The 12,938-nt window shown below is 28.5% G+C and overlaps 1 protein-coding gene across 2 annotated transcripts in view; it reads left to right on the top strand.

Moving 5' to 3' along the window:
- Positions 1–12,938, top strand: part of gwl (serine/threonine-protein kinase greatwall) — a 75,435-nt gene that overhangs the window by 39,978 nt on the left and 22,519 nt on the right. For both annotated transcript variants that reach the window (XM_075361213.1, XM_075361212.1), the window contains exons 6-8: positions 862–968; positions 7,760–7,857; positions 10,034–10,305. In XM_075361213.1, coding sequence (XP_075217328.1) covers positions 862–968; positions 7,760–7,857; positions 10,034–10,305 — 477 coding nt within the window. The remainder of the gene's footprint in view (positions 1–861; positions 969–7,759; positions 7,858–10,033; positions 10,306–12,938) is intronic.

Raw genomic sequence — 12,938 nt, 5'->3', positions numbered from 1 at the left:
CTGTGGTGGGAAAGCTGCACGATCAACTACTTGGCAAGGAGTGGCGCTTGTGTAGACACATAGGTATATTTTTCGCCAATATGAAGCTTGGCATGTTGTGGCAACAATATATATATATATATATATATATATATATATGTGTGTGATGCAATACTGTAAACATTTTAAACGTCAATCTAAACCCGATTAAATAAGTACAGGCCTTTTAAATCTTATTTCATAATATTTTCAATCGCTGTGCATTCATCTTCAGTGACCTAAGTTAATATAATAGCATAAACAATAAGGATTAGATGTTAAAACCTTTTCTCATAATTATATACCCTTCTTCATTAGCTTAAAAAATGGTCTCTTATCTTTCCCTTGTGTTTCATTGTCCCCATTTCAACTACTTTGTAATTCCAGATCTTTTTTTAGAAAACTCAGTATATTTCCTAAGTTAATATAATAGCATAAACAATAAGGATTAGATGTTAAAACCTTTTCTCATAATTATATACCCTTCTTCATTAGCTTAAAAAATGGTCTCTTATCTTTCCCTTGTGTTTTTCATTGTCCCCATTTCAACTACTTTGTAATTCCAGATCTTTTTTTAGAAAACTCAGTATATTTCCTTCTCTCGTTTCTCTTCCATTCTTCCATCCATATTGGAAGAATTAATGTATAAACTATCATTTATTATTTCTATTCACAGTTTGCTACGGTCATATTTCATACACCGAGGATTACACAAAAAATCAGATTAGTGGCTTAGGTGTTAGTTAGGCAAAGACAGGACCTTCTTTTCTTACAAATTTAACCTCAATTTACTGTATGTGTAACCATTAGCACACATTTTAAATATTTTTTTCTGTTCTACAGGCACGGAATAGTTCACAGAGATCTAAAACCTGACAATATGTTACTTTCTGCTTCTGGTCATCTAAAACTAACTGATTTTGGTCTCAGCCGAATTGCTCTTCACAGAGGTAAATAAAACGTTAAATTTGTTAAACTGCTTTGATTTAATTTTATTAGTTGAATTAGTTTCTATTTATGTTTTCTCAGTGTATATTTTGTAATTGTGTGCTGATTTTTGTAATTTAAAAAATTAGAAACTAATAATAATTACTTAGATTATTTTATCACCGATTGCTGTCTACTCTTATATAACCATTTAGCAGATTTTAAATCACAAGCTAGCAGAAAGAAAAAAATTAATAAGTATTCCAAGAAAATATTTAAAAAACTTATAATTAATTGTACCTACTGTAAGAGCACTATGTTCTTTGTACTTATTACAATGTGTATTACATTATGTTTAAATTACTGTATCTTGATTTATATAATTTCTGATTGCAATGAGAACATTAACATGAGTATTTCTAAGATTTGATAATAAATGGAGACAGTAGAACCTACTTGAATGTTAAAACTTGTTTTACAGTAAAAAGACAAGTACTAACTAATTTTCATCTGTTATAAACAAACTGTTAATAATAAATTATGAAGATTAAACAACCTATTTTTCATAAAAAATTGACTCTTAGAGGTTTATTTATTTATTTATTTTTTTTATGTATAAAAATCACTAATCATCTAAAAACTGTTTTTACAGGAACTTTTTTAAAGTAAAATTTAAAAGTTTTTAAAATATTTTGCTGGGAAAAAAGATTAAAGTTTGTATTTGGCTTTTTAATTACTTGCATTTTAAACAAATTAATTAATCAATTAGATTTTTCTAAGTTGTGTAGATTATTATAAATTTATGAGCATAATTAGGCTAATTTACAACGCAAGGTTCCATAGTTCTCAAACTAAGGGAATATGCTTTCATCTTTGTAGGCAGCTTTTTTTTTAATCATTATTTTTTTAATAAATTGTTAAACTTTTACAAAAAAAAACATTGGATTTACAATAAGATTAAAAAAAAAAAAAAACTTAAAAAATTGTTTCACTTAGCAGATAAATCTTAAACCTTTTATCTCAGATTAAATCATATCTCAAATTTTCTGAAAAATTATTTATGTTTTCGTTTTTCTTGTGTTATTCATTTATCCAAAAAATTTTTATCTGGTTATTATTAGGTAGTAATATTAATCATTGCATTGACTTCAATTTTTTTTATTACAGTGAATTAATTATTCATTACAATAAAAATACTGATTGGACCTAAGTAATTTTTAAAATTATTAGTTTTCTTATTGTAAACATTTCACTAAATACTTTATTATTTTGAATTTTATTTGTTATTGTTACTTTTAAGTCATCAGTTAATGTGAAACACCTGAAACACAGAAGAACAAAATAGTAAAATAACAAAACAGTTGTAATCTGATCATTAAGATAGGTATTATTCAGTGTTGCATTCATCACCTCTTTTTTTCTACTTTTCTGATGTTTTTTTTAATGTGTTTATTTGATACAGATTTTAACACCTTTTTAATATTTTTTATCTTGTACGAGTTTATTGAGTATTGCCCAATATGCATTATCAATTTGTAGATTTTACGCATTTGTTGAACTGGTGTCGTGATATCATATGTTGTATTTATAGCCTTAACTACGCCTGATTCATTGCATTTATATTCAAGCAAAAAAGTAAATAAAGGAATAATGTGTTAAAATTATAAAGTTTTGTAGTAAAAAATATACCTAAAATTTTAAATTTTTAAATACAAAAACTGCAAAAAATTTCTTTAATACAAAATCTGTGAATTTATTTCATTATTTTGTCGTAAATATAAGTACTACCAACTAAAGTATGTTGATTTCTCTCCAATTTACCTCTTCATTCACTGAGGTGAATGATTCAATAATTCTTGGTTAAAAATTATAATTATCTTATAATCTGGTTAAAAAAAAATTACACTGATAGACAAAAAAAGGTTTTTAATGTTTCTCTAAGTGTGATACCATTTCTTGAATTGCTTTTTTGTGTACATTACAGATCTGTAAATACAATTTTTCTATCACCCTTAGTTTTAGATAAATTATGCTTCAAAAAAAATTAAGGGAAATATAGTTAAAATCTGTAAAATTTATAATTTTGCATGGCCATACCTGTGTTATAATGATTTCACTGTTGCTTTTCTTTTATAAATAGCCTCAGGCACATCCCTAATTGATGTCCAACAGTAATCAGCTAGCATGTTAGTATTCCATTTCCCTTTATAGGAGCTTTCCATCACTGAAATGTCTTGGTGGAAACGTTCACCATGTTCGTCACTTATGACTCCGAGGTTGTCCGGGAAAAAATCCAGGTGTGAGTAGAGGAAATGTATTTTCAAAGACATATTACATCCCATAACTCTGTATGAAGTAAGACGTTGATTAACAATATCGTGGTAATTGTCGGATTTTTGTTTGCCAAGAAACGTTTTGCAAACGTCTTTAAATGAAGCCCAAGCTGCACTTTCTACATTATTAAACATTGAGTTAAATACATCATCTTTGACCAACTGTCTTATTTGAGGACCAACAAATATTTCTTCTTTAATTTTTCCTTCACTTACATTTGGAAATTTCTGCCTGATGTTCAAAAATTTGGAACTATCCTTGATTGCTTTTACAAAATTTTTTATTAGTCCTAGTTTGATATGGAGAGGGGATAAAAATATTTTTTTAGGTTCAACTAAGGGCACATTAATAATATTTTTCCCATTTGGAATTAAGTTGTCTTGTTTCTTCCACTCTTTGGAAACATCATGTTTATTCCTAGTGCGACTGTCTCATTCACAAAGAAAACACATGTACTTGGTATAGCCTAACTGCTTGCCTAACAAAATAGCTATAACTTTGAAATCACCTCATGTGTTTCAGCTATGTTTTTATAATTTATTTTTTCAAGAACATCTTTCTTCACATCGTATGTCTCTTTCAAATTAATACCATAAGCGATTGGTATTGAAGAATATTTGTTACCGTTTTGTAGTAGAACCACTTTTAAACTATTCTTGGACGAATCTATGAAGAGGTGCGAGTCCTCAGGTTTATAAACTTATCCTAAGTGCAACATAAGCTCATCAATATTTGTGCAATAAACCAAATTATTTTCATCAATAAAGTATTGAGAAAGTTCTTTTTATTGGCTTCAAAAGCCAGAATTTTTGTATTTTTTTAAGTAAATTCCAACCTTGCAGTTTTGATTCTAACAGTTCAGCTTGATTTTTTTATACATTTAATTCACCTTGTGATATAAGATTTTTTAATCTTGAAAATATATATTTTTAATCTCTACATGGAACTAACAGTTAATGATGTTAAAGAACACTTTAGATTCGGAGTAACAGTACAAGGTGAAAAGATAAAGATGCTACGATTTGCTGATGATAAAGTAATTCTAGCCAAGAGTAAAAAGGATTTAGAAGAAACAATGAACGGCATAGATGAAGTCCTACGCAAGAACTATCGCATGAAAATAAACAAGAACAAAACAAAAGTAATGAAATGTAGTAGAAATAACAAAGATGGACCACTGAATGTGAAAATAGGAGGAGAAAAATTATGGACATAGAAGAATTTTGTTATTTGGGAAGTAGAATTACTAAAGATGGACGAAGCAGGAGCGATATAAAATGCTGAATAGCACAAGCTAAACGAGCCTTCAGTAAGAAATATAATTTGTTTACATCAAAAATTAATTTAAATGTCAGGAAAAGATTTTTGAAAGTGTATGTTTGGAGTGTCGCTTTATATGGAAGTGAAACTTGGACGATCAGAGTATCTGAGAAGAAAAGATTAGAAGCTTTTGAAATGTGGTGCTATAGGAGAATGTTAAAAATCAGATGGGTGGATAAAGTGACAAATGAAGAGGTATTGCGGCAAGTAGATGAAGAAAGAAGCATTTGGAAAAATATAGTTAAAAGAAGAGACAGACTTATAGGCCACATACTAAGGCATCCTGGAATAGTCGCTTTAATATTGGAAGGACAGGTAGAAGGGAAAAATTGTGTAGGCAGGCCACATTTGGAATATGTAAAACAAATTGTTAGGGATGTAGGATGTAGAGGGTATACTGAAATGAAACGACTAGCACTAGATAAGGAATCTTGGAGAGCTGCATCAAACCAGTCAAATGACTGAAGACAAAAAAAAGTGATATAAGATGTGGCTTATTGGAAGATAATTCAAAATCAAAATCATCGTTGTCTTCTTCAGTACTGCCTGATTCTTCATCGCTGCTTTCAAAACGTACATTCAGATGTGGCTCAGGAACTGGAATAATTTCACTGTAAGGTACAAGCCTCATTGCAGATGTCAATGAAGGATATTTTACAGTATGTTTAGATTTTTTAGAAATTCCAGACACTTGTTAAACAAAAGTAACAATTGGTTACAAGATCCTTTGGTTCACACCAGACCATAGTTACACCAAATGGCAAAGCCTTCGTGTACCTTTAAGCCATCCTCTTAAATATACAGAACAATTAGTGTATACTATATGAGAAGCCCACGTCTTATTGTGATCACCAATTTTACACTGAAAGTACAAATGATACACTTTTTTAATTAAAGATGTAATGTTTTTTCTATTTGATTTTACGGTAAACTTTTCTATTTGATTTTAATAGGCATCCACATCATTTACACAATTTCAAGACATTATGACACTGCACTATTAACAAACTTAAGACAGGAATAAAACTGAACAAAATTAATTCATTCCTAAATCCAGTGCTTAATCACAAACAACACAGCTGTTTTCAGCTACAAGTTTTGACCTGCACAGACATGATTAATCTTGTCCATGAAGGCTCATTCTTCGGTATTAGATGTGATGTCATAATATGTGACATTAATGATATGATTTAATCCTTTGTCTAGTATTGTTTATTTATAGCTTAAAAATTGTATTAACAAAGTTAAACAATAAAAAAAGACCTAACAAAATACAATATGGAAGCTTAAAATGCTAACTATACGTTGAAAAATGAAAAAAATTCTGTAATAAAATTTTTCAAAAATGGTGGGTGATAGAAATATTCTGAGTTCATATTCGTTTTCAGCATCAAAAAACAGATTAAAATCTGGTATCGTACGTTAGAAATAAAAATCATGTTTATCAGTGTTTTAGAAATATTTTAAAAATGCATCCATTTTATTTAAAGTAGCTTGATCACTTTTTAGTATTCAATGTAAAAATAGAAGCACCACAGCATTCTGGGGTTTGAGGATGCAAGTTATCCTTATGTTTACAGACAACTAGCATGCTCATATTTAATGAAAAATTATAAAAAAATTCAATTCTAATTTGATTAATTAAAAAAAAAAAAAATCTGATATGGACACCACACGACTTCCTTGTACGCCTATTAAATTACATATACAAATTTAAAAAAAATGAAAAGTACATAAAATGTTATTTTATTAATAATTTCTGATATTCTTTCATAACTTTTTTTTTATTGTTATTATTGAATTATTATTTATCATAATTTTTTTTTACAGTCAGAGGTTAATAATTATTAATAAATCAATATATTTAAATTAAAAAAAAAAGGTTAAAAAAAGATAAAGTCTGATTCCAACCGATGTGACCTTCCCCTTGTAAGATCCAAATATTTCATTAATTAAAATTTCATTTGGTTACAACTATGGAACCAATGAAAATAAGTACTATTTATGATAGATATATCGTTAAAAAGCTCTCAATGAGGGCTTATTACTGCAGTTAAAAAATAGTTTAAAATCCAAACTTTTTTTAATTTTGGGCATTTTTGGACACTTTTGGTTCAGTCAAATGCAATCAAAAGGGGAGGAGCACAACTAGATATTACAACACTCCTAAATCCAAAATTTCAACATCCTACGGCTAATAATTTTTAAGTGATGTGAGATACATATTGGCGTACAGATGTCATGCCGAAACTAATCAAAGTGCATTCGGGATGGTAAAAATTGATATTTCCATCTAAATCTGAAAACCAAAATTTTTCACGATCACAATACTTCCTTTACTTTGTCAAGTTTACTTTGACCTCATTCATTATGAAGTGATTGATTTTCACTTCTACATAGTTTTTCTTATTTATATATATATTATAGTCAATTGTCAAAAAATAACTTAACTAGACTTTTTATAAATTCACTTTCTGATAACAGTGTATTCAGTGCCAACATTACATGTAAATGACTGTTACATTAGTTTTGCAATTATTAATGGCACTTACCTTTAGTAACCTAACATGCATTAATGAGTTACCACTGACATTTAATTCCTCAAAGTATGGGTACAGATACAAAAGTTACAGTTTAATTGATGACAAAATATAAATATAAATATTATATGCAGACCTTATTTTTTAATGTATAATTTAACCTGTGTTGATTAGTTGGTATGACTGAATGGTTGTGTCTGACATGATTACAGTGGGATGTGCACATTGATTCCAAGAATAACAAACATCTGTGCTGAGGTTTTTTTTTTAGAGAAATGTAGAAGTAATTTCCTATTCTCTTGCCTTTTTCATTGAGCCAGATTTATTGTAAGCACATCACTACATCAAGCCCACTCAAATGCAGTTGATATTCAGCTTACAAGTGAATAGACCTTCACTCTATTCACCATAGATGTGGACTGAATTATCATTCCTCTCAGAGAAAAAGAGTATCCCTGTTTATTATCTTTTGTAAACCAACTATAACCATAAGAAGAAATGAGTAGGTGTGCAGTGTAAAACATTTAATTATTAATTCTGTCATTATAGTACACACCACCTGTACTCATTTGGGGAATGTAACTTATATTTTACATTTTTTTTATTTATATTCATTTCAGATCTAGAAATTGAAGATTTGGTCAATAGTACCCCATATCAAGGAAGTAAAAATCGAACTCCTGGTCAGTTGCTATCATTAACATCACATCTTTCATTTGTAAGTAGAGTAAAATGAATAGAAGTAATGTAAGAAATTTTTTTAAAGGTCTGAAAGTATGTTGTTATTGTTAAAATTAACAAAAGATCGTAGAACATGAAAAATATCCTCTTGTAATAAAATTATAGTAAGCTACAAAAAATAAAAATTAAATTGCTAAGATAAAAAAAGAATTATTGTAAATATAACCTTAAAAATTTTGAAAATGTTCAGGTAAAAATTTAAAGGAACCCACTGAAACTACAAATTATAGACCATTGAACCATTCATAGTGCACATGGAACTTATCTGCGTTTAAAGAGTTAAGTAAAGTCATAACAAGTATTAAAAATTATTTGAATACTTCCGCTCTAGCCATTTATAATAAATGGAAACATTTCATGAAATGCTCGCCAATTGTAAAACAGTTTTTAAAATGTTATTTATATTTTACTTTAAAAGATAATTTGAATCTATTTACCTCAAATTCATCTTCAACTTTTTCTTCAACATAGTATGGAAAGTTATTATTTATTAAATGACATAATTAATGGTACTTTTCAACATATCCCTCAGATACATTTAGGCATTTGTCCTCTTTCTGTTAACTTTCTTATTAAATTATTAAAGAATTGTTTACTTTGGTATCTGACCTATTGACCTGCTCATTGTTGTCGAACTTGGTGCTACGTAAAGACTCTTGAAGTGGACCAAACAAAAGGTTTTCTAATATTGTGAGATCTTGACTTTAAAGTGGATTTGGTAACACCTCCTGACCCAACTTTTCAATAGCTGCTCGTGTCTTCTTTTGAGCAGGCATAGTGCAAAAGAATTACGCCTTTTGGAAGAAAACCAGGACAATTCCTTCTTTTTACGAGTTTTGCTTTATTTTCTAGCATGTCACAATAGTACTTAACTGTTGATTGTTTGTTTTTCTTCCAAATAATTGCAATAAATTGGGCTTTATAGTCCCAGAACTCTGTTAACATCATTTTACTGCCTGATGCATTGGTTTTGAAATTTTTCTGGTAGGCAGACTTAGATTTCATTCCATACTCTTACATTTGGATTTCAGTTCTAAATGAAAAATCCAGATTTCATTACAAGTTATAATGCAATCTAAAGAAACTATACCCTCTGCGAAAAACCATTGTTTAAGGTCTGTAAAAATGTGAATTTGGGTATCTGTGATTTTGAGTAAGCTGTCTCAGAACCCAGCTTGAACATGTTCATGGTAATTCAATTAATTATGGATAATGAAATGGACAGTGTAAATACTTGCACTTCAAATTTCTTCAGTTTCCTAAATTTTTTACATTGGTCTTTGTGAATAATAATTGTGATTTTGCAAAGCGTCAGTTAAAACTTCATTGGTCTTCCACAATTATGAAAGTCAGTGAGACTTGTTCTGCCCGATTAAAACTGTTTGTCTACTTATAAAAATGTGAATGATTGATACATGTTTTACCATACTGTTTTAATATTCATGAGCAAATTTCAGCTGGTTTTCTACCTTTGGAAAATGGAAATCTAAATGGTATGTGTACCATTGTGCCATGGAAGAATGTTCTTCCGTGGTTCAGATTTAAAGTGAAGCCAATATTTTGAAATAAACAAAGAGGTTATAATAATGGAGATTCTTTTCATACACCTGATATTTTCTGTGTCAGTGGTGCCAACTTGAACATCACAGTTTTTGGTTTATCTGTTAAATAGATTTTCTCTTGTTGTCATTTGTGTCTTTAATTATTGAAAAAACCATCGTACATACAAATGCAGCTATTATAATCTTTTTAAAAATAAATTATGAATTTCTACCCAGAAAATAATTAAACTGAATTAAATGAAGTTCATTGAATTTAATACTTTCAAACCAAAATCTACAAAGTAGGATTTAAAAAAAATTACATAAGAAACTTCTATTGGTATCAAATTGTGTATAATTTCTAGTGAAATTTAAGCATAGAATGACATTCCCTCATTCTACAGAAGTTTCATAAATACATAAGTAATCTCTCTAATATAGAAAGTAAGATAAGAAAAATATAAATATTGCAGACAGTTAAAATATTATTCAGTAGTTATAAATTTTATTTATAGAAAGTTACCTGATCAGAAAAAATACATTTTATAAGAAACAATGAAAATTTGATTTATTAATTTAATTTATAAAATGTAATTATTTTTCATTACATAGGGTTCTAATGGTGGTACTCCTACAGGCCCACCACAACAAACATCTTATGAAGACTTTGGTGATGAAGAAAAAAGCAGTAGTCGTTTATCAGGAATTGCTTCATTTCATTCTCTTGATCAAAATAGCAGTTCTGTTAATAATAATACTTCAGCATCTTATCACACTTGTAATTCTTGCAGCAATCCTCAGTCATTAATATCAAATTGCACATGCAACTCTCAGCGTTCCTCTCAGCTTTCAATAACTTCACCCTGCTCTCGTTCACAAAACAGGTAGATATATTTTAATTTATTATTTGAAATATAAATCAGAAATTAAATCATCTGGCAAAACAATATTTAGGTTGTCTTTTTCTGAAATCAGACATTTTTATTCAAAGAATTTTTATCATAATGTGATTTAAAAAAAAAAGAATCGCAACATTCACCAGTCTTCCTTTTACTCAGTAGATTTATTAAGGCATTTTTTTTTCATTACAGTGATGGAAATTATCAAGTATGTGTTAGAATAGTATCTAAAACACTAGATGGTAGATCAAAGCGCTAGATGAATTCAACATTGAACCACCTTTCCTTTTGCTAATTTGATGGCAACATAGCCAATTCACATAAGTAACTCAGAAACCTAGGCAATGAGTAAAGTTACCTATATGTAAAACTCTTGAAAGGGACTTTTAATTAATTCATTGCAACATAAATCATTGTCTAAAACACAAAACACCAATATCAGAACACCACAAACACAAAAATATAGAAACATAATAATTAAGTCGTATAAAATTAAAGTTGTAACTAATATTTTTAAGATGGAGGCCGACTGCTTCAAAACCCGTTTAACCTACTTCAAGAAAAGAATATTACCTTTCCCTGTAATTCATCATCAGGTTCTCCACCAATTCATGAATTAGTAGAGAAGTACCTATTTCCAGGCCACCAAAAATCAATATAGTATAATGGTCAATGTACTTAACTGAATTTTTCTTGAATAGTTTAAAAAAAGATTTTTTTTTTTAAATTTGTGTTTTAAATGATTTGCATGAATGATGATAGTGGAAGTTATTACTACTATCAGTCCAGAATTGATCCATCATATTTCGATACAAATCATTATTGCTTTGATTTCTAATATGCTACAAATGGCCCCCATATAAAACATAAAGTAATGGTAACAAAATAATACATTTTCTGGTATTTTTTTGTTTTAACTCTACTGAATAAAAAGTTGTGGAAATACAACTGTTGTGATTTTTTTTTTTAGAAACTATGTATTTTTATATTATTGAATTTTTATGTAATTAAACTGCCACAATATCATGATGCATCTTTTATATATATAAAATAATTAACTACTCATATGACTGTTTGTTATATCCTGACAAAATCTTTTTGGAAACAGTTTTTGCAGTCATACTAATTTCCGGTGATTTAGTTTCTTTAACTGAAAATCAGTTACATTGAAAAAATTGATTTTCACATATAAACCTGCAGCTCATCCCCAAAAAGTGCTCTAGAAATCGAAAAAGCGACCGAGATGAGATAACTGGATGAAACTAATTTTTATTGATAATACACAGTGAGAGGAAGCTATAGTTAATTTTGAACAATCAGAACATATTAAAAAACAAAAAACCTTGCATGGTTTTCACAAAATTTCCATTTTAACTCACGATATCTCAGCCAATTCTAAAGATTTTGCTTTGAAATTTTAACCCGATAAACTTCAAACAATTCTCCAAGATATGAAACCATGTTGAGCTCTTTATCTTAAGTAGAAAAGAAACAGTGAATTTTTGAAAAACTTTTATCAAATATGTGGGTTTTTTCACGCTAAAAACTTGTGTTACGAATCTTCAATTTTGAAATTTTTGTTTATACGACATTATAGACTAAAACATCATGAAGTTTTATGAATGTTGTCAAATCTCAAAATACTACCATTGAAAAATTATGGTACTAAATACTATCATAATTTTTATGCATCAAATATTTATTTGATGCATAAAAAACATGCGGACACACTTGCTATAAAGGCAGTCAAGCGTACATGAATGTGAAAACAGCTGGTATGTTTCAGGTGCGCCACCAGAAGACACCACAGTGCTCTGAAGGATTGATAAATATAATTAAATTGAAGAAACATGGCGTGCTTGGCTGTATTTTGACACCGTTTTAAATCAAAAATCCATTTGAATTAAAATCTTACATGCTTAGGAAGTCAAAATATCTCAAAATCAAATTTATCAATATGCTTAGATATTATATTTATTATATGCTTAGATGCATCAAGTTCAAAGAATAATTTTAACACATTTCTATATATATTTTTTTATTAATTTTTTAACTATTCATATTTTGAACAATAATACATATTTTTACATAATTTACTATACAATTTTATTAAAATATCAGAAAGAATATGTGCATGCATATGAGTGAGAGTGCAAATGGACACGTGTATATAATATTTTTCATTCAAGTGATATCAATTTGCTATTATCTATTTCAAATTGGAATTATTTTTACTTAGCTAATCCCAGTCTGTTTATGTATTATATGTCTATGTTATGTAAATCAATTATTTTAATTTGTTTTGCTTGTATCTAATAAGCTGAAGTTTAAAAAGGCATTAAAAGCAAATTTGTTATCACTCCTTAATTAATCTTTGAATAATTAGAGGAAATTGTGTTATGGAAATTCTGCATTACCCTGTGTTATTACACCATTTTAATTGATGCCATTGGCAAACTTACTTATGATATAATACACATAAAGCATTAATTAAACAACTCGATCCAACAACTTATAGATGAAAATGCAAAATGAGGGTATTGTACCAGTATACTTCAAAGGACCCGGCAGTTTAAAATTGCTGCAAAAATATATTTGTAATTGCTAGGCAAGGCAAA

The sequence above is a fragment of the Lycorma delicatula genome, chromosome 3 (genome assembly GCF_047948215.1).
Source record: "Lycorma delicatula isolate Av1 chromosome 3, ASM4794821v1, whole genome shotgun sequence".
Classification (NCBI taxonomy): domain Eukaryota; kingdom Metazoa; phylum Arthropoda; class Insecta; order Hemiptera; family Fulgoridae; genus Lycorma; species Lycorma delicatula.
This window is presented reverse-complemented; position numbering and strand designations above follow the sequence as displayed.